This window comes from Ranitomeya variabilis, chromosome 4 (assembly GCF_051348905.1).
Source record: "Ranitomeya variabilis isolate aRanVar5 chromosome 4, aRanVar5.hap1, whole genome shotgun sequence".
Lineage (NCBI taxonomy): Eukaryota > Metazoa > Chordata > Amphibia > Anura > Dendrobatidae > Ranitomeya > Ranitomeya variabilis.
The window spans coordinates 203,172,084-203,192,779 of NC_135235.1; the positions used below are offsets into that span (position 1 = coordinate 203,172,084).

Below are 20,696 nucleotides of genomic sequence, written 5' to 3' on the forward strand. Positions count from 1 at the left end.
CCAAAAAGTTTATGATATATCAAATTCTTTATGAAGTAGCTGGAAGAAAATGATTAGAGCAATGTCAAAATGAAAGACCTGTTGGGTGTTTCATTTATATGTTCCAAGATAATCATTCGAAGATAATTTTTATTCAAAGAAGATTTTTACACAGGATCTTGAGCGATCTCTAAATTGGAGACCTATGAAGATATATAAATAAATAAAGAATTCTAATTATTGGCATGATGATGGTTATAAGGATACAAAAAATGATTAAGGAGGCAGGTATTAATTTACTGGATAAGAAACCTATGGACTGCATTGGAGACATTCGGGGGCAAAAGTAAACGTGAAACATCTGCAGATTTGCGATGTTCTCCCCCTCTCTGTGTAGCTGACCGCTGCTCCATTGTTTCACGTTTACTTTTGTGTTTTTGTGCTTGTTGTGTTTTTTTTCTGTGCTTTTTTTTCTATCTGTCTTGTGCAACTAATTGCAGCTTGCACACACTGTCATGTGTTTTTCATTTTGACTAGATTACCTTTTGTAATTAATTATAGCACCGGTGTGCCTACCGGTTGCTAGCATAAAGGCCCCGTCTCACATAGCGAGATCGCTAGCGAGATCGCTGCTGAGTCACAAGTTTTGTGACGCAACAGCGACCTCCATAGCGATCTCGCTATGTGTGACACGTACCAGCGATCAGGCCCCTGCTGTGAGATCGCTGGTCGTGTCGGAATGGCCTGGACCTTTTTTTGGTCGTTGAGGCCCCGCTGACATCGCTGAATCGGTGTGTGTGACACCGATCCAGCGATGTCTTCACTGGTAACCAGGGTAAACATCGGGTTACTAAGCGCAGGGCCGCGCTTAGTAACCCGATGTTTACCCTGGTTACCAGCGTAAATGTAAAAAAAAAACAAACAGTACATACTCGCCTTCTGATGTCCGTCAGGTCCCTTGCCGTCTGCTTCCTGCTCTCACTGACTCCCGGCCGTACAGTGAGAAGTGAGAGCACAGCAGTGACGTCACCGCTGCGCTCTGCTCTCACTGTACGGTGGCACTCAGTCAGAGCAGGAAGCAGACGGCAAGGGACCTGGACACCGAAAGGCGAGTATGTAGTGTTTGTTTTTTTTGGTAACCAGGGTAAACATCGGGTTACTAAGCGCGGCCCTGCGCTTAGTAACCCGATGTTTACCCTGGTTACCCGGGTGCTGCAGGGGGACTTCGGCATCGTTGAAGACAGTTTCAACGATGCCGAAGTCGTTCCCCTGATCGTTGGTCGCTGGGGAGAGCGGTCTGTGTGACAGCTCCCCAGCGACCACACAGCGACTTACCAACGATCACGGCCAGGTCGTATCGCTGGTCGTGATCGTTGGTAAATCGCTTAGTGAGACGGGGCCTTTAAAGCATAGAACAGGCTGCACTAAAGTTATCATGACTAAGGGTGCTATGTCACCAGAAACGCGTAGATAGTGTTTTTAATTATATTGTGCTGTTGTTTTATCCTCTATTTTTCGATATGAAGTGAATAAAGTACCAAGACTTTGCTTTTTCACCACCTCGTTGAGCTGGATTTTTTTTCTATTTAGTACAATTAACCACATGGAGGTCTCCAGAGCCATAAAATTAAATAAAAAAACACTTTGTTTTTTAATTAAAATTGTCTGTGACACTCGGCCATTAGGGTATGTGCACACGTCCAGATTTCTTGCAGAAATTTCCTGAAGAAAACCGGAAATTTTCTGCAAGAAATACGCATATTTTTTTTTTGCCTTTTTTTCCGTTTTTTTCGCGTTTTTTTTAGCATTCTGCAAGCGTAATTAGCTTGCAGAATGCTAAAGTTTTCCAAGCGATCTGTAGCATCGCTTGGAAAACTGACTGACAAGTTGGTCACACTTGTCAAACATACTGTTTGACAAGTGTGACCAACTTGTTACTATAGATGCTGCTTTTGCAGCATCTATAGTAAAAGATAGAACGTTTAAAAATAATAAAAAAAATAAAAAAAATGCTTATACTCACCCGCAGACAGCTGATCTCCTCAGCGGCGTTCGTTCCGTATAGATGGTGTGTGCGCGCAGGACCTTCCATGACGTCGCGGTCACATGACCGGTCTCGACCAATCACAAGACGGCGACGTCATCGGCAGGTCCTTCACCGCACACCAGCTACAGGAACCGAAGCGACAGCGTGCAGTGGAGAGGCGGGAAGACATCGAAAGTGAGTATATCACTATTTTTTATTTTAATTCTTTTTTTTTTGACCAATTATATGGTGCCCAGTGCGTGGAGGAGAGTCTCCTCTCCTCCACCCGGGGTACCATCCGCACATAATCTGCTTACTTCCCGCATGGTGGGCACAGCCCCGTGCGGGAAGTAAGCAGATCAATGGACTCCTAGGTGTGCGGAATCCCCTGCAATTCCGCATTTTAATGAACATGTTGCTTTTTTTTCCGCGATGCGATTTTTTCGCGGAAAGAAAGGCTACATTTGCACAAAAAATGCGGAATACACTGAAAATAATGGGAGGCATATGTAAGCGTTTTTTTCGCGTTTTTATCACGTTTTTATAGCGAAAAAACGCGAAAAATACTGAACGTGTGCACATGGCCTTATAGCTTTAATGGAACAGATTCAAGTTATTTTCTGATATGAGGTCGTGTGGATCACTTAGAGAATTTGAGCAAATAAACCAGTTATATATTTATTTTACTCGCTTATATAATGCCATCATATTCCACAGAGCTGTACAGCCATCATCATCGTTATCCCCATTGGGGCTCAAAATCTAAATTCCCTACCAGTATGTCTTTGGAGAACCAGGAGGAAACCCACACAAACAAGGGGAGAACATACAAACTCCCTGCAGGTGTCATCCTTGGTGGATTTGAACTCAAGACCCGAGATCTGCAAGGCTGCAATGCTAACCACTGAGCCACAGTGCTAACCACTGAGCCACCGTGTTACCAAAAGATCAGATTTCTCATTTAAAGGAGTTGTTAAATGAAGTGGTACCCCTTGGAAAAACAGGATTTTTGGTTGCTTACCGTAAAATCTGTTTCTCGGTGCTGCTGCCACTAGGAGGCTGACACTATGCACAAAAAAAAGTTATCTCCTCCTCTGCAGTGTACACCCCACGGACTGGCATTATACTCTTCAGTTAGTGAGAAAGCAGTAGGAGAAAAACAGTAAGGTTGAAACATAACCACTAACATGAGAACTGTAAACATGAGAACAGTCATAGAACACAGAAAAGCGAAAACAAACATGGGAGGGAGCTGTGTCCCCCAATGGAGGCTCCGAGAAACAGATTTTACGGTAAGTAACCAAAAATCCTGTTTTCTCTATCGCCTCTCATTGGGGCACACAGGAACCATGGGACGTCCCAAAGCAGTCCCTGGTGTGGGAAAAACAGACTTCCATCAGGTCAGAGGACTCACTACTGCCGCCTGCAAGATCCTTCTGCCTAGGCTGGAGTCCGCTGAAGCATAGGTATGGACCTTGTAAAATTTGGCAAACGTGTGGAAGGAAGACCAGGTTGCCGCTTTGCAAAGCTGTAGGGCGGAAGCCCTGTGGTGCACCGCCCAGGAGGCGCCGACTGCCCAGGTAGAGTGAGCCTTTATCCCAGGAGGGGGCACTCTGTTCTTGACCCGGTAAGCCTCCATAATTGCCTTTCTGATCAAGCGAGCAATAGTCGCTTTAGAAGCCGGTAGGCCTCTAAGCGTGCCATCAGGAATGACGAAAGGAAGGTAGAACGATGTCCTCGTTGAGGTGGAAGGTGGAAACCACCTTAGGAAGGAAAGAAGGCGCAAGCCTGAGGACCACCTTGTCTTGATGAATGACCAAGAATGGAGGTCGGCAAGAGAGGGCCGCCAACTCGGAAACACGGCGGATAGAAGTGATGGCCACAAGAAAGGCCACCTTCCATGATAGAACTGACACGGGAATTTCCCTGAGAGGCTCAAAGGGGGAAACCCTCAGAACGTCCAGTACCAGATTTAGATCCCAAGAATCCACCGGGCCCTATACGGAGGGACAGCATGAGCTGCTCCTTGAAGGAAGGTGATGTGGCTGAGAAGATTAAGTCTTCTGAAAAAGGATGGAGAGCGCAGAAACCTGGCCTTTTAGGGAACTAAGAGCAAGGCCCGAATCCAGTCCTGCCTGAAGGAAGGCCAAGATGGAAGGCAGGGAAAAGGACATAGATTAAACGCGGTTGGACTCACACCAACGGAAGTAAGCCTTCCAGGTACGATAGTAGATCCTGGAAGACGAAGGCTTCCCGAGTCTGGATCATGGTGTGAATCACCCGATCCGAAAGGCCGGACTCTCTTAGAACTGCGGTCTCAACAGCAACTGAGCGACCGAGAATTCGGGTGGCAGATAGGACCCTGAGACAGCCGAGCAGGCTGGCGTCCGTCATCACCACTTGCCAGTGAACCGGAAGGACCTGCCCTGGGAGATGAGAGGTGACATCAGCCACCAGTTGAGAGACCGTTTGACCCGGGGAGAGAGTCGGATGGGACGATCCAGGGAGAAGACAGACCTGTCCCACTGATACAGAATTGCTTGCTGGAGGGGTCGCGAATGAAATTGGGCGAAGGGAATCGCTTCCAATGTTGCTACCATCCTCCCCAGAACCTTCATGGCCGATCGGAAGGAGGGAGGCCGAGGACCCTGGAGCAAGCGTATGTCCCGACGAAGGATGGATTCTCTTGTCTTCGGGAAGAAAGACTTTGGTCTGCTGAGTGTCGAAGAGCATGCCCAGAAAGAGGATGCGCTGAGAAGGAATAAGGCAGGACTTCTTCCGGTTAACCAGCCACCCGAAACGGGCTAGGGTGTCGAGAACGATGGACAGGCTTTCATGAGCCTGGGAAAAGGACGGAGCCTTGATGAGGATGTCGTCGAGGTATGGAAACAGAACCAGGCCTCTGACCCTCAAGATGGCCATCAGCGCCGCCATGATCTTCGTGAAAACTCTTGGGGCGGTTGCAAGACCGAACGGCAGGGCGGCGAAATGAAAATGTTCCTGGAGCACCGCAAAGCGCAGGAATCGGTGATGTCCTGGGACTATCGGGACATGGAGGTAGGTGTCCTGAATATCTATGGAACCCAGAAATTCCTGAGCCTCCATGGAAGCAATTACTGAACGAAGGAATTCCATCCTGAAGTGCTTCAGACGAACTCTCCTGTTCAGTAATTTGAGGTCCAGAATGGGACGAACCTTGCCGTCTTTTTTCGGTACCACAAAAAGGTTTGAATAGAAACCTGTGAACCGTTCTTTTTCTGGGACGGGGACGATTACCCCGGCTTTGAAGAGAGAAGCGATGGCTGCGAAGAAACCCGGAACTAGAGCGGGGTCTCTTGGAGGTCGGCGGTCGGGATTCGAAGAAACGATCCCGGGGTCGTGAAACGAACTCTATCTTGTATCCCGAGGATACAACTTCCCTGACCCATGCGTCCTCTACTGAGTAGATCCAGACGTCCCTGAAGAAGAGGAGACGGCCGCCCAGCCTGGGAGGTGGGCCGGGGTCTTGCGGAGAGTCATGCCGAAGTGGATCTTCCAGTCCTGGACCTGGAGGATTTACCCTGGGGGTAGCGAGGACGCCAGGAAGGAGTGGGACTAAAGGATACTGGCTTCTTCTCCTGACGTGTCTGTGGCCTCTGTTGCTGCTGTGAAAAGGAGTTTGACGCCGCGAAGCGGCGAAAAGGCCGAAATTGACGTCTAGGAGGAGGACGACGAGGTTTGGCCTGGGCAAGAAGAGAACTTGTGCCCCCGTTGGCATCCTTAATGATTTGGTCCAGCTTAGAACCAAAGAGACGAGACCTCTGAAAAGGCAGGCTGGTAAGGGACTTTTTAGAAGACAAATCCGCCTGCCAGGCCTTAAGCCAAATGGTCCGGCGGATGGCAACCGCGTTGCTGGACGCCTGAGCCGCACAAGACGTGGCATCCAGGGAGGCGGAGACCAGATATTCACCCGCGTGAGAAATCTGGTTGGCAAGTTCCGCCAGCTGTCCGGGTGGAGCCCCGTCCAGAATGCCCCGACGGCGTTGTTTGGCCCATTTGGATATGGATTTTGAAACCCAAGTGGAAGCAAAGGCCGGGCAAAGACTAGCTGAGGCCGCTTCAAAGGCTGACTTCGCGAAGGATTCTATGACTCTATCGTTGGAATCCTTCAGAGCTGCTCCGCCGGACAGTGGAAGGACCGTGTTGGTGGACAGTCTGGAAACTGGAGGATCCACCGAAGGAGAAGCAGTCCAATTAGCGGTGAGCACCGGAGAAAAGGGATATAAAACGCCAAGTCGCTTTCCTTTCTGAAAGCGTCTGGTCGGATTCTCTCTTTCTCTGGTCATAATCTCCTCGAATTCCGGGTGAGGAGCGAAAAACTTGGAAGGTGGTTTAGCCCGTCTAAACGAAACCGCCTGATCTGCGGGTTCCGTAGAGGACTCCTTGATGCTACAGGTTAGATTTATCGCTCCAATGAGATTCTGAACCATATCCCTCATGGTAGCGATTTGGTTCGAATCCAGCTCCGAAACATCCTCCGAAGGCGCATCAGAGAACGCCTCGCCTGACTCAGGGGAGGAGGACCGGGGAGAAGTCGACCGCAGAGAAGGACCGTGTGGCGAGATGGAGCGAGAAAAGGACTCAGACCGCCATTCCTGTCTGGACCTTTTGCGGCTGGAGGGCTCGGCTGGAGCTTCCTGCGACCCGCTGGCTACTGCGGGAGTCTGCAGGGGTAATCGGTCTAGCACTGACACCAGTGTTTGAGACACCCGTGTTAAATCCACCACCGATTGTGACAGAGAGGAAACCCAGCCCGGGGTGGGGGTATCACTCTCAAGCGGAGCAGCCGGGGGATCCTGGGCGGTGGGAACAATCGGGTTGCTGCAGGCCTGACAAGAGTGGAGAGGACTGACCTGAGGGAAGTTTGCAGTTACAAGACGAACATGCAAAGTATTTGACTAAGACAGAGGACTTAGAGGAGAAGTAGGAGGACGAGAGGGGGCCCCTTTAGAGGTAGACATTTTGAAAAAGGTCCCTGAAGAAAAATGCCAGAGGGTTAGGGGACAGGGGGGCAGCAGAGGAGAGTGTCAGTCTGCAGTGCAGAGCTACTCACGGCAGATGAAAGCTGAATCCAGGTGGAGGACGTCGTCCGGCTTGCAGGTGGACCTCCGTGGAAGTCTATAGACAGGAAGGCGATAAGGGCTCCTGCTGCAATACACGAGCAACCGCAGGAAAAAAACGCCAGATTGCACGCTCTGCACGTGATGGCGCGGCAATGTGTGGCGCCAGTGAAGTGGGGGGGCGGAGTCTGCTGAGTGCCCAGGAGCACCAAGATGGCGCTGGTGGGCAGAGAATGCGGGCAAACCGGAAGTGGCAGAGTCGCGGCGCCGGAAGTTATTATAAGCCGGCAAAACGGCGCGGCTGCCTGTAGGGGGGCCGCGCCGCACAGAGCAAGGATGCGGCCGCAGGCAAGGCAGTGCGACTGCCTGTAAAAGTGCGGCCGCCGTGGAGGAAGCAGCGCGGCCGGTAACCAGGGCCACCGCACAAACGAATCGGAGGTCTGTGCCTGAAAAAGTGCGGCCGCAGTAACAGCAGTGCGGCTGCCTGTAAGGCGCCGCGCCACTCAGAGTAAAGATGCGGCCGCAGGAAAAGTAGTGTGGAAGAGTCAAAAGAGCATGCCCTGCCCATATTTCCCCCGCTCTTGTAGCAGAGAATCCGCAGAGACCCCCCCAAGGAGAGACTGATAGGGAGGAAAAAGGATACTCACCTAAACATCCCACGCCGTCCGGTACTAACCTTAAAACGTGGAAGGTACTAGACATCCGTGGAGCTGGTGATGGACGTCCTCGTCTCCTCCAACCGACAGGCTCTGGTGGGCGAGTGGGTGGGGGACGGAGGCAAGACCGGACTTCTGAGCACGCTTGTGTGCCAGGATCTTGGTCCTGCTGTCGGATGTATGAGGATACGGGGTGGCAGTACACGCCGTACTCATAGTCCGTATTGTGGGACTACAGGTGTGACTGATCACCCTGTATCCCTCCAGAAGAAAACCTGAAAGAAAAATGACGCACATTGAGGTAGATAAGGGTCTAATGAAAGACCCGTGTCCACCTCATACTGACACTAAGCTAAACTTAAGAGTATAATGCCAGTCGGTGGGGTGTACACTGCAGAGGAGCTAACTTTTTTTGTGCATAGTGTCAGCCTCCTAGTGGCAGCAGCATACACCCATGGTTCCTGTGTCCCCCAATGAGAGGCGATAGAGAAAGAAAAACATTATGTACTCACCTCCAGCTCCGGCACAGTTCCATTAATGTCGGCACCGGGTCTCCCGTGACATTGTTATGCCGCGTCAACACTGCAGACAATTAGCGGCTGCTATTGGGCTGCTTCGTTCTTACCACTGCTGCTTGTCCAAAGGCATGAGTCTTGGACAAGCGAAAGAAGTGGGAGCGCAGCCGCCGATTATCTGCAGGGCTCACGTGACATAATGTCATGCAAGCCCCAGCAACAATGGAACTGCACCGCTTTCATTTTGCAAGGGAAAGGACTTCATTTAAAAAAGGGGTTTCCCAGGAGGGTTGTGAATGCTTTTAAATGCTGGGCTAAAATGTAAGGAAGAATCCAAGAACCAGTCGCCAGCCCAAAAGTTCAGTTTGGTGCCTTTATAAGGAAGCAGCGGACAGAACATACCGTAAGAAGATCCTGTTCCTTCTCAAAGCAAAGAACCTGCGAACCGACAATGTTGGCGCATGTACCCAGGGTGAAGACATTACGTATGAAGGGATCCTTCTCCCCCTGCCGCAAGACCATGTTGGCAATCTGGATGACAGGATCTTTGTCGGGCTCAGGGAAAACTCCTACAAGGGAAGACAGAATAATGATAGATTACTTGTAGAGTAACCAGAAGTATTGCTGAAAATTGATTAGACTCCAGGCTCACCCTTCACATCCACAGAGCTGACTGTTGGGGTTCTGGTCAAGTTGCGCTTCTGACTTGCATTCAACTCATGGCCTGAGATTGCTCTGCATGGAGCCATACGTCTCCATCACTATCCTGTGGTGATGAGTGAACGTCCTGGGATAAAGTGTTATCTGAGCATGCTCGGGTACTAACCGAATGTCTTCAGCGTGCTCGAAAAAATATGTTTGAGTCTCCGCAGCTGCATGTCTAATGGCTGTGTGACAGCTGCAACACGTCAGGATTTCCTGTTTGTTAGGCAATCCCTGCTGTCGAACAGCCCTGAGACATGTAGCCGTGAGGACTCGAACATATTTTTCGAGCGCACCGAAGATAGTAGCACTCGAGCATGCACAGATAACACCTTATCCAAGCACCATCGCTCATCACTAGTTATCACTTATCCAAAGGGACAGGTGATAACTTGATGGTTGGTGGGGGTCCAACTGCTGGGAGTCGCATTGATCAGCAGAAGGAGGGCACTTTTATCCCTGTGTGCACACAATCGCCCACAGCTCCATTCATTCCTTATAGAGCTTTTCCAGCAGTCCAATAGAGAATGAATGAATAGACAGCGGAGCATCCAATCTGCAGATCCATTTTGTAATAGAGACAAAAATGCCAGGTTCTACCGATTGATATGGATCCTAGCCATCGGACTCCCACCAATCAGTAATGTATATCACCAATCTTGGACAAATCCTTTAAAGGGAACCTATCACCCCGTTTTTTAAAAATTAGATAAAAATAGTGTGAAATAGGGGCAGAGCTGGGCTTTACATTAGGGCCTTTTTGGTGCCTTTACACCCCCGTTAGGCTGCCGAAATACCTTTGTGAAGTGGCCGTTTTGTCCTGTCACTCAAGTTGGTCAGGTCGGATGGGCGTGGTCACAGCGCTGTTTCTCCCCCAGATCAGGCTCATCATTACGTTGGTGGCGTAGTGGTGTGCGCATGTCCAAAGAGAAGATCCACTGCCCAGGAGATTCAAAACAGCGCGGTCTACGCTATTCGCCGTTTACCGGTGGGCGCGGCCATCTTTCTTGTGGCCGCGCGTGCGCAGATGGAGCGCTCTGCTGCCCGGGGCTTCAGGAAAATGGCCGCGGGATTCCGCGCGTGCGCAGATGGAGATCGCGGCGGCCATTTTCCTGAAGCCCCGGGCAGCAGAGCGCTCCATCTGCGCACGCGCGGCCACAGGAAAGATGGCCGCGCCCACCGGTAAACGGCGAATAGCGTAGACCGCGCTGTTTTGAATCTCCTGGGCAGTGGATCTTCTCTTTGGACATGCGCACACCACTACGCCACCAACGTAATGATGAGCCTGATCTGGGGGAGAAACAGCGCTGTGACCACGCCCATCCGACCTGACCAACTTGAGTGACAGGACAAAACGGCCACTTCACAAAGGTATTTCGGCAGCCTAACGGGGGTGTAAAGGCACCAAAAAGGCACTAATGTAAAGCCCAGCTCTGCCCCTATTTCACACTATTTTTATCTAATCTTTAAAAAACGGGGTGATAGGTTCCCTTTAAGTCAATGCCACATGGTGCAAAATTAGGACGGCCAAGGGGCGTGTCCTGACTGCCTATGTGAGCGGACCCACAGAACAGCGCTCCCACTGCTAACCTGCTAAAATCCTGTGTGGACGCTGCTGACCGGACCTTTCTGCCCCATACCGGCTGGCTGAGGGTCTGAGGAGTGCGGTGGTGCTGAGCGGTGGTCCCGGTGTGAAAGGAAATGACCAGAAGGTGGCAGAAGGACGCGGGAGCTGGCGATGAAGGAGCCAGCCAAGATGGCGCCGAGGCAAGAGAGGACGCTGACAAGGTGAACGCCGCATGTCAGAGGCGCATGGAGGTGGCGGCGAAGCTTCAGCAGTTTGCCAGAGTGGAAGGAGCGGAGGAGGCAGAGAAGGGAACCGGAGCTGGAGCTGATATGGAGGAGGAGGATGTGAGCCCGGCAGGACAGCATGAGGTACAGAAGGGGAGTGAGAAGAGCAGTATGGCGGGGGCAATGGGGGGACCTGAAGATATGATGACAGGAGCTGAGCCGACTCTCAAGGATGTTTTTGTGCTGGTTTCCGCATGTAAACAGTCCCTGACCCCCCAGGTACAGGAGGTTAAAGGGGACACAGCACAGATAAGCGCAGCCCTGCAGAGGATGGACAGATGCATGGGGGTGGTGGAGGAGAGGGTGAGCACTGCAGAAGACCACATAGTAAAACTGCAAAAAGCGGAGAAGAAGTTCGCCCAAGCAATATCAGAGCTGACCGCCAAAAATGAGGATTTGGAAAACAGATCCAGAAGGAATAATATCCATATAGTGGGTCTACCTGAAAAATCTGAGGGGAGAAACCCCACTGAGTTTATTAAAAACTGGCTGATAGAGAAAATTGGTGGCACAGTGTTGACGAAGGTATTTGCTGTTGAGAGAGATCATAGGGTCCCGCCGCAGCCCCCTGCCCCAGGAGCGAATCCCCGTACCATGCTTGCCAAAATACTGAATTACAGGGATAGAGACATTATCCTTAGGAAGGCCAGAGAAACGAAGGACCTGATGGTTGGAGGTCAAAAGATTGCTATTTACCCGGATTACTCTGCAGCAGTTCAGAGACAGAGGATGAAGTTCACTGGAGTTAAGAGACGACTAAGGCTACTTTCACACTAGCGTTAACTGCATTCCGTCACAATGCGTCGTTTTGCCGAAAAAACGCATCCTGCAAAAGTGTTTGCAGGATGCGTTTTTTCACCATTGATTAACATGAAGCGACGCATTGTGACGGATTGCCACACGTCGCACCCGTCGTGCGACGGATGCGTCGTGCAGTGGCGGACCGTCGGGAGCAAAAAACGCTACATGTAACGTTTTTTGCTCACGACGGTCCGCTTTTTCCGACCGCGAATGCGCGGCCGGAACTCCACCCCCACCTCCCGCACTTCCCCGCACCTCACAATGGGGCAGCGGATGCGCTGGAAAAATGCATCCGCTGCCCCCGTTGTGCGGCGGAGACAACGCTAGCGTCAGGAACGTCGGCCCGACGCTAGTGTGAAAGTAGCCTAAGGGAACTGGGAGTGCAATACTCTATGTTGTTCCCTGCAAAGAGTGGTGGCTTTTGACAAAACCCACTTTTTCCTGACACCAGAGGACGCTACCCAGTGGATTGACACTAATGCAAAATAACTTAAAGGGAAAGGCGATTGACTTTTAGGGGAGATCCGGATCGGAGATATCACTCTGGCGCCGGGGGAGAGATCCGTGTTTAATAGCATAATTGCTAAAGGGATGGGCAGATGCTGAGGGCTGAGCTGGGCCGTGTTGGGGGAAGGGCCGGCGGGGCAGTAATGGTTAATAAGTATGGGAGAGGAAGGTTATGCGGGGTACCGCAAGCTTGTAGGTTTTCTACATGTTAATATATGCTGGAATGTTTTGTTGTGTTTAAAAAACGGTGGGAAAGTCTGATCTTTATGGCAGCGGGAGCTGAGCGGGTAGGGTAAAGCAAGGGAGAGTGTTCCCAATTGGCGGTGGAGCCCCACTCTTCAGAAGAGGCAGAATGTGTAGCATTGGGAGGGTTAGGGGGGTAAGTTGGGTTTGGGTAGGGGGGGTGGGAGGGATTAGGTAGCTCATACCTGGGAGTGAAGATACCATGAAGGATGATGAGTCACATGATGGGGGGTCGCATTAAGATATTGAGTTGGAATGTAAGGGTACCGTCACACAGTGCCATTTTCATCGCTACGACGGTACGATTCGTGACGTTCTAGCGATATCGTTACGATATCGCAGTGTCTGACACGCAGCAGCGATCAGGGACCCTGCTGAGAATCGTACGTCGTAGCAGATCGTTTGGAACTTTCTTTCGTCGCTTTATCACCCGCTGACATCGCTGTGTGTGACACCAATCCAGCGATGTGTTCGCTTGTAACCAGGGTAAACATCGGGTAACTAAGCGCAGGGCCGCGCTTAGTAACCCGATGTTTACCCTGGTTACCAGCGTAAACGTAAAAAAAACAAACAGTACATACTTACATTCCGGTGTCTGTCCTCCGGCGTCTCAGCTTCTCTGCACTGTGAGCGTCTGCCGGCCGGAAAGCGAGCACAGCGGTGACGTCACCGCTGTGCTTTCCGGCTGGCACAGACACAGTGGAGAGAAGCAGAACGCCGGGGGACAGACACCGGAATGTAAGTATGTACTGTTTGTTTTTTTTACGTTTACGCTGGTAACCAGGGTAAACATCGGGTTACTAAGCGCGGCCCTGCGCTTAGTAACCCGATGTTTACCCTGGTTACCCGGGGACTTCGGCATCGCTCCAGCGCCGTGATTGCAAAGTGTGACCGCAGTCTACGACGCTGGAGCGATAATCATACGACGCTGGAGCGATAATCATACGACGCTGGAGCGATAATCATACGACGCTGCGACGTCACGGATTGTGCCGTCGTAGCGATGAAAATGGCACTGTGTGACGGTACCCTAAGAGGCCTTGCAGATAAGTCCAGGCGGGCAGCGAGTTTGCAGTATGTTTGAGATCAGAGAGCTTCAATGATTTGCCTGCTGGAGACGCACTTGGTGCGGGAGAGGGTGGATGTATTAAATAGGCGCTGGATACAGAGGGCATACCATTCTACCTTCTCCACGTATTCTAGGGGTGTGTCCGTGTTGGTACCCGTGGGAGTGCACTATGAAGAGGTGAAAGTACAGGTGGATGTGGATGGTCAGTATGTGGTGGTAAAATGTAAAATAAATGGAGTGTTGATGTGTATAGAGGCAATGTATATTCCGCCTCCATATTCAAGTAAGAAAATCACAGAGGTTTTGGAACGGGTGGAACGCTGGGGCCCGACAACATTTCTAATCATTGGGGATCTTAATAGTATCTGTGATGACTTTTGGGATAAAAATAAAAATTTCCAGAATAGGACGGTAGGACACATTACTACGTTTGGGACTTACATTCGTGAAACTGGTATGACTGACCTATGGAGAGTTAGACATGTTGGGGAAAGGGGATACTCATGTTATTCGCCGGCTCATAGTACTCTGTCCAGGATTGATCTGGCTCTGGGCAATTGCCTGTTGGACACAATGGTGGGGGATGTGCGGTACTTACCTAGGGCCCTCTCAGATCATAGTCCAATTGAGGTAGAGTTCCGGTTGCTGGGAACACAGGCCGCAAACAAGAGAGAGTGGAAGATTCACCCTAAGGCCTCTTTCACACTTCAGTTTTTTGGCGTCAGTCTAAAACCGCCATTTTCCTCAATAAACTGATCCGTTTTTATTTTCGACGGATCCGTTTTTTTCCCCATAGACTTGCATTAGCGACGGATTGTGACGGATGGCCATCCGTTCTATCCGTCATGCGACGGATCCGTCGAAATTAGGCGGACGTTGTCTAGACATCGACGGACTTTGTAACGTTTTTTGTCGCCGCCTAATTAACGGTCCGCGACGGATCCGTCGCGTCCGTCATTTTATAGAATGGGCGCCTATGGGCGACGGATCCGTTGCGATCCGTTTTTTGGCGGATCCGTCGCCCCAATCCGTTTTTTTCAACTGAGCAGGCTCCAAAAAGTTGATACTTTTCCCAGACAACCCCAAAACTATATAAACAGGACAGGTGGGCCTCATTTTTCAATGTGCCATCAAGAGAGAACACAGATCCTGCCAGTGAGAGACATCCTGCCAGCGAGAGACATCCTGCCAGCGGGAGACATCCTGCCAGCGAGAGACATCCTGCCAGCGAGAGAGATCCTGCCAGCGAGAGACATCCTGCCAGCGAGAGACATCCTGCCAGCGAGAGACATCCTGCCATTGAGAGACATCCTGCCAGCGAGAGACATCCTGCCAGCGAGAGACATCCTGCCAGTGAGACATACCCGCTAGCAAGAGAGACCCTGCCAGAGACTGCTATGTGAGTACTGCCATCCAGCGTGTGTGTGTATGCCTGCCTTGCATGTGTTTTATTTTTCATACTGTGCTGGTATTTTTAATGGCTGTGCTGTGACGTGTGTGTGTGTATGCCGTGTGATGTGTGCCAGACCACCTGCCTGCCTGACATGTGTTTTATTTTTCATACTGTGCTGGTATTTTTAATGGCTGTGCTGTGACGTGTGTGTGTGTGTTTGTAAATGCTGTGTGATGTGTTCTGCATTTTTTCGTGATTTTTCATACATTAACATACTGTACTGGTATTTCAAATAAAGAGCAGTGTAGCTCCTACTTTCTAACCAAAAAAAAAATAAAAATTTGGAATAAAAATTACACAAAACTGTCCGTAGTATGATTTCAAGATAAATTTAAAACTGGTCTACATTTAATAAAGGTGTTTGAGGTTCTATATCTAAATGCAGAATGCAAACCTTTGGTATACAAAATGTTATCTGGTTATAACTAGGGTAACCATAATTATCATTTTTGGGTATTGGTATTTTAACTTTGAATGAGGGAATTTTTTTTATAAGGTTGAAACTGTCTCTGAAAGAAAGAGCTGAAGATCCTGTGGTGACATCATCACTATCATAGGGCTTTCAGCATTTATCAGCTCCGCCTCCTGATCACATGACGATGAGGTCACATCAGGTCCTTCAGCTCTCAGCAGCTCAGTCCTGGTTGTGTGCAGCTCGTGTTATCTGGTATCAACCAGCAGCAGATTTCTGGTTCCTGCTGTTCTGGTGAGATGTGGAGAGAGGACCAGAATGTGATATGGATGGGCAGAATGCGGAGTCGGATGGGCAGAATGCGGAGACTGATGGGGCAGAATGTGGAGATGGATGGGGCACGATGTGGATTTGGGTGGAAAATATTTTGGCGGGGGGGCCCCATTTGGAAGTTCGCACCGGGGCCCATAACTTTGTAGTTACGCCACTTTATAGTAGCTTAGAACTGTCTTTATACTTGCAGATTCTAGGGACCAAGGAACTAGGGACCAAGACGACGCAGGCAGACCCCCCAAAGTTTTGAAAACATGTAAGTATAAAGTCCCGAAAAGCTGCGTCTATCCTTTTGTATAGTAGCTTAGAACTCTCTTTATACTTGCAGATTCTAGGGACCAAGACAGACTCAGGCAGAATAACAATGTCTTCATCTGAGAGCCCCCCCTCACATCGTCAGCCACCTGAGGTTTTTTTTTTTTTTTCTTCATAAATTTTTTTTGGGGTACATCTCTGGTAATGTTTTTGAACCCTATATGTATTTATTCTGTTTTCACAGGAAGAAGAAGGAGGAGCAGCAGCAGAGGAGCTTCATGAAGGAGACGGGCAGGGTGGAGAAATGAGAGGAGCGGGAGCGCATAGTGTAAGTTTTGCAGAGACAGATCCTCACATACAACACACTACACTCAACACAAACATTCAGCACAGCACACACACAGTACATATGCCTCCATCCAAGCACATAATTTATTTTTATTTTTTTTTTATTTTTATTAGTCTTCACAATCTGGGGCTCGACGTAGAGTTCCTCAGAGCACCTACCATAGTCGTCGGAATGCTAGGCGCGGCAGTCACCGCAGAGTAAGTTCCTTTTTTGGTTTGGTGTTTAGCAAACTGTAAAATTCATGTGTTATAATCTTTCCCTTTTTATTCTTTTTTTTTTTTGTTAAAAGGCTTCACAGCGTGCTCCCGAACAGGATGAGGAAGAGGAGGAGGGCATAGATGTGGACACCCTCATCCAAGCGGTCCAAAGTCGGGAGCCGCTATGGAAGATGTCGGACCGCCGCCATGCTGACCAGTACGTCACCCGACGGCTATGGGAGGAAGTGTGCAATGCTGTAATTGATAACTGGGAGGAACTCGATGCTGGGGCCCAGGATCTAGCACGTAAGTATTAACAGTTCATTAACGTGTGTTAGCATGATTTAATGTGTTGTATAGTAACCAATTTTTGCTTTCTCTTTCCAGGTAACAGGGTAATCGTGCGGTGGCGGTCACTGAGGGATCGCTTTAAGAGGGAGTTCAACAAGGAGATGCAGGCCCCGAGTGGATCTAGAGGACGCAGGAGCAGGTACAAACATGCCAGAGCCCTGTCGTTCCTCCGGTCGACGCTGCTGAGCAGAAGGTAAATATTCAACACCACAAGTTTTCAGTCAAACTGTTAAAATGTGTAACCTTCTATTTTTTTTGGCCAGCAAGGGCAATTGTAATATCAAGATACTAATTTTTTTGTTTGTTTCTTCTTTAACAGTACTGTCAGCAGCACTCGGGAGCCTGCATCAGAGTTGCACCCCTCTGGAGCGATCCCTCAGGGGTCCGCCACCGGGGACCACGTCGACCCTTCTGTGTCTGCACCTTCCCTTTTGTGTGATCCCTCGGCCCAATCCACCAGCGCTGGAGCAGCAGGGTGGACTTCGTCACTTGAAGCTGCAGGTGATGAGATGGAGTTCCCTTTACCCCACCCCTCTGACACTGCCGCAACATCTAGACCACCTTTGGGGTCAGGACGGCAGCGCCAGAGAGGTCAGGAAAGGAGCTATGCACCTGAATTTTTGCATTTGAATGCAGCCTTCCAGAATGCCATCAAGCTTTTGGGTGAGCAAACGTCTGCTGGGTACAATATGCTTCACAAATGCATATTGGAACTCGGCAGTCGTCTGGATAGGCTGCAGTCAGATGCAAACCAGTCACCAAGACACTGCTTTTTTCAGTCAGTCCTCAGGCACATGGAGAATCTAACTCCTGACCTGCAGATGCATGTGATGCAAGGCTGCCACACTGCTCTAGTGCAGGCGATGTCCCAAGCCCCTCCACCCACCCTTCATGTTTCAACACCTTTCCCCTCTCAAGTCGCCGTCTATCCTCCCGTCCGTCCTCCTCCCGTCCATCCTCCTCCCGTCCATCCTCCTTCTACTCCTTCGCCATACCTTTCTTCCCCCCTCAGTATTTCCCAGTTCCTACCTTCCCCTTTTCCATTCTTCCCCTTTAACTTCACCGTTCCCAATCCCACCAACACCTTCACCATACCTCCCACAGACCACATCTGTACCTCAACTCCCTTCCCAACCTCATGTTTTCACCACCCATTCCACTTCTGTTCCTCCCCGTGATGTCCTGTCCCCCCCTATCGACGTGGCCCGCCCTGTCAGCCCCTCCGCTACTATCTCCACCCCAAATTATGAGAACCTTTAAAAACTTTATGTAAATAAATAAAACTTTTTGTGGTTTAAAAACAATTTTATTGTCTCTCAAAAAAAAAAAACTATTAAAACCACCAAGGTTATGGTAATAGTAAACATTACAAAATGTTTAAAAGGTACCGGTACAAAACATACAAAATACTGCAAGGTTAACCAAACAAAAAAAATGGTATTTTTACAAGTTTGAAAAAAATTTTTTTTACACCATTTCATACTGCCAGTCAACTGATCCTGCAGGAGACATGAAGTAGTCTGCAAAATTGTCCCGCATTCTGGAGACTGCTACTGGACTGCGAAAAGTTGTGTTGTGGTAGTCCGGCAAGGTGGTTTCTGACACATTATCCTCTAGGGAAACATGTTCTTTTGATAAAACAAAATTGTGAAGTACCACGCAAGCCTTCACCACATCATCGACAGTTTCAGTCTGCAGTTTAATGGCAGTTAGTAGCACTCTCCATTTGGCAGTTAGGATGCCAAAAGCACATTCCACTACTCTGCGTGCTCTGGTTAAACGGTAATTGAAAATTTTTTTCCTCTGGGTCAGTCCACTACTTCCAAAGGGTTTAAGCAAATGTGGGGAAAGCTGGAAGGCATCATCTCCAACACAAACAAATGGTAACGGTGGACCGGTGGTTCCAGGGAGAGGTCTAGGGGGCGGAAAGTCAGATGTCTCTCCATACAACCGACGCCCCATTGGTGAACTTTTAAAAATCTGTGAGTCATTTGCGCATCCATACGCACCGATATCCACAGCGATGAACTTGCAGTGTGCGTCGGCTATGGCCATCAATACAATTGAAAAGTACTTTTTTTAGTTGTAAAATTCAGATCCAGAGCCAGAAGGTTTTACAATCCTTACATGCTTCCCATCGACTGCCCCGACACAATTTGGGAATTGGCATATTTGTTCAAAATTGTGGGCAATCTCCAGCCACCTCTCCTGTGATGGCTCTGGAATATATTCCGCTTGTAAGCAATCCCACAATGCCCGGCAGGTATCTCTGATGATCCCGGAGATGGTGGATATCCCAAGCCTAAACTGGAAATGTAGGGATGAGAACGACTCTCCAGTTGCAAGGAATCTGTTAACAAAAGGAAAATACATTAATTAATAAAAACTTCAAAAAACATCATTACAGTTAAAAGTCTGATGAATGAGAATAATTTAAAAAAATAAATAAATAAAAAAAAAATAACTTACCGAATAGTCACCATGAGACGCTCCGCTGGTGATATGGAGAAGCGCATCTGGGTGTCTCGTCTCCGTATAGAGTCTTCCACACGACCCAATAAAATTTCGAAATTTTCGGCCTTCATCCTCACATAGTTGAAGAACTTCTGAGGGTTTTCCCTCAGTTCAATATAAAGTGTTGAATAAACACCACGGGTCATGCGTTGGGCTGTGATGGGATGGATCCACAGCCTTCTCTTCCGCCGCTGCCGCAGGATCCGCAGGCTTTCCTCCTCCTTGTCCCGAACGATGACTGCCAACCAATTTGCCTCAAAAGTAAAATCCGCACATATCTTCGCTATGTTAACCAGTACTTGCTCCATCGCTGCCACTTTCTCTAATAAACCCTTTCAAAGATGTGATGTAAATACACAGTATATATAGTTTTCCAGTAGTTTCCAGTAGCCAATCACATTGAGATCCTCCCCTTCCAAAAAACGGATCCGTCAAAAAACGGTTCCAACGGATGAAAAAACGGACTCGACGGTTCCGACGGATCCGTTTTTGTGACGGATCAATATAACTGATCCGTCAAAAAAACGGATCCGTCGGAACCGTTTTCCCAACAATTTTGACGGATCCGTCGATCCGTCACGATGTCGGAGGTGACTGACGCCAAACAACTGAAGTGTGAAAGAGGCCTAACTGGTTGAACAGTATAGATTTAGATAAAATAAAACAGGAGGTGACAGAATTATTTTTGCTGAATGATGGGAGTACAGATGCTCTTACTGTATGGGAAGCCATGAAGGTGTACTTAAGGGGGCTGCTGTTCAGAGACATAAGTAGATGTAAGCGGAAGAAAAGAGAGGTAGAGAGGGCAGCGATTGACGGGCTGAGAGTGGCGGAGGATGAGATGGTAACAAAGGGAACTCCTGAGGCTGGGAATAGATTGAAAACAGCTCAAAATCATCTAGAGGAAATTCCGTTAAGAAAGGCGGAAATGAAGAAGGAATTTCAGAGATTGGCTTATTTTCAGGAGGGTGAAACTGTTGGCCACATGCTGTCGCTGGTGGCTTCTGCCCAGAGTTTGTCCAGAGTTTCTGCCCATTTGTCCATTCCCTGGTTTCCGGGAGTGACACTACTGTCTCTGGAAATTCAGAGATTGTGAGGGTCTTTGCGGACTTTTACGCTGGTCTATATTCCTCTCGGGTTGACGCATCGGCGGGAGACACAGTGGCTTTTTTGGAGGGGCTGGGACTCCCGAGGCTGAGCGATGTAGACAGAGAAGGTTTGGAGGCTCCCATCACGGAGGAGGAGCTGAGTCGGGCATTACAATCTATGGCTAATGGGAAGGCGCCTGGAGTAGACGGGTTTCCCGCTGAAATTTATAAAAATATGGGGGAGGTGCTGATTCCCAGATTAAAGGCGGTTTTAGATGAGGCTAAAAGTAGAGGGT

The 20,696-nt window shown here is 49.3% G+C and overlaps 3 protein-coding genes across 4 annotated transcripts in view; 1 reads left to right on the forward strand and 2 right to left on the reverse strand.

Moving 5' to 3' along the window:
- Window positions 1-20,696, reverse strand: part of POLD1 (DNA polymerase delta 1, catalytic subunit) — a 128,278-nt gene that overhangs the window by 72,145 nt on the left and 35,437 nt on the right. For both annotated transcript variants that reach the window (XM_077259682.1, XM_077259684.1), the window contains exon 9: window positions 8,678-8,844. In XM_077259682.1, coding sequence (XP_077115797.1) covers window positions 8,678-8,844 — 167 coding nt within the window. The remainder of the gene's footprint in view (window positions 1-8,677; window positions 8,845-20,696) is intronic.
- Window positions 13,707-18,102, forward strand: LOC143766917 (uncharacterized). Its single transcript, XM_077254916.1, has 4 exons — window positions 13,707-13,859; window positions 16,540-16,753; window positions 16,835-16,991; window positions 17,118-18,102. Exons 1-4 carry the CDS (start codon window positions 13,707-13,709, stop codon window positions 17,974-17,976), a joined length of 1,383 nt encoding a protein of 460 aa, XP_077111031.1. The 3' UTR covers window positions 17,977-18,102.
- LOC143770243 (uncharacterized) lies at window positions 18,087-19,717 on the reverse strand. The gene is made up of 2 exons (XM_077259685.1): window positions 19,268-19,717; window positions 18,087-19,148 (listed from the first exon to the last, which is right to left on the reverse strand). Exons 1-2 carry the CDS (start codon window positions 19,618-19,620, stop codon window positions 18,878-18,880), a joined length of 624 nt encoding a protein of 207 aa, XP_077115800.1. The 5' UTR covers window positions 19,621-19,717; the 3' UTR covers window positions 18,087-18,877.

Coding starts and splice junctions, on each gene's coding strand:
- LOC143770243 (XM_077259685.1), bottom strand. CDS start 19,620: ATGGAGCAAGTACTGGTTAACATAGCGAAGATATGTGCGGATTTTACT. Junction 19,149..19,267: donor CGTCTCATGGTGACTATTCG/GTAAGTTATTTT, acceptor TTTTGTTAACAG/ATTCCTTGCAACTGGAGAGT.
- LOC143766917 (XM_077254916.1), top strand. CDS start 13,707: ATGTATATTCCGCCTCCATATTCAAGTAAGAAAATCACAGAGGTTTTG. Junction 16,754..16,834: donor TGGGGCCCAGGATCTAGCAC/GTAAGTATTAAC, acceptor TTCTCTTTCCAG/GTAACAGGGTAATCGTGCGG. Junction 16,992..17,117: donor TCGACGCTGCTGAGCAGAAG/GTAAATATTCAA, acceptor CTTCTTTAACAG/TACTGTCAGCAGCACTCGGG.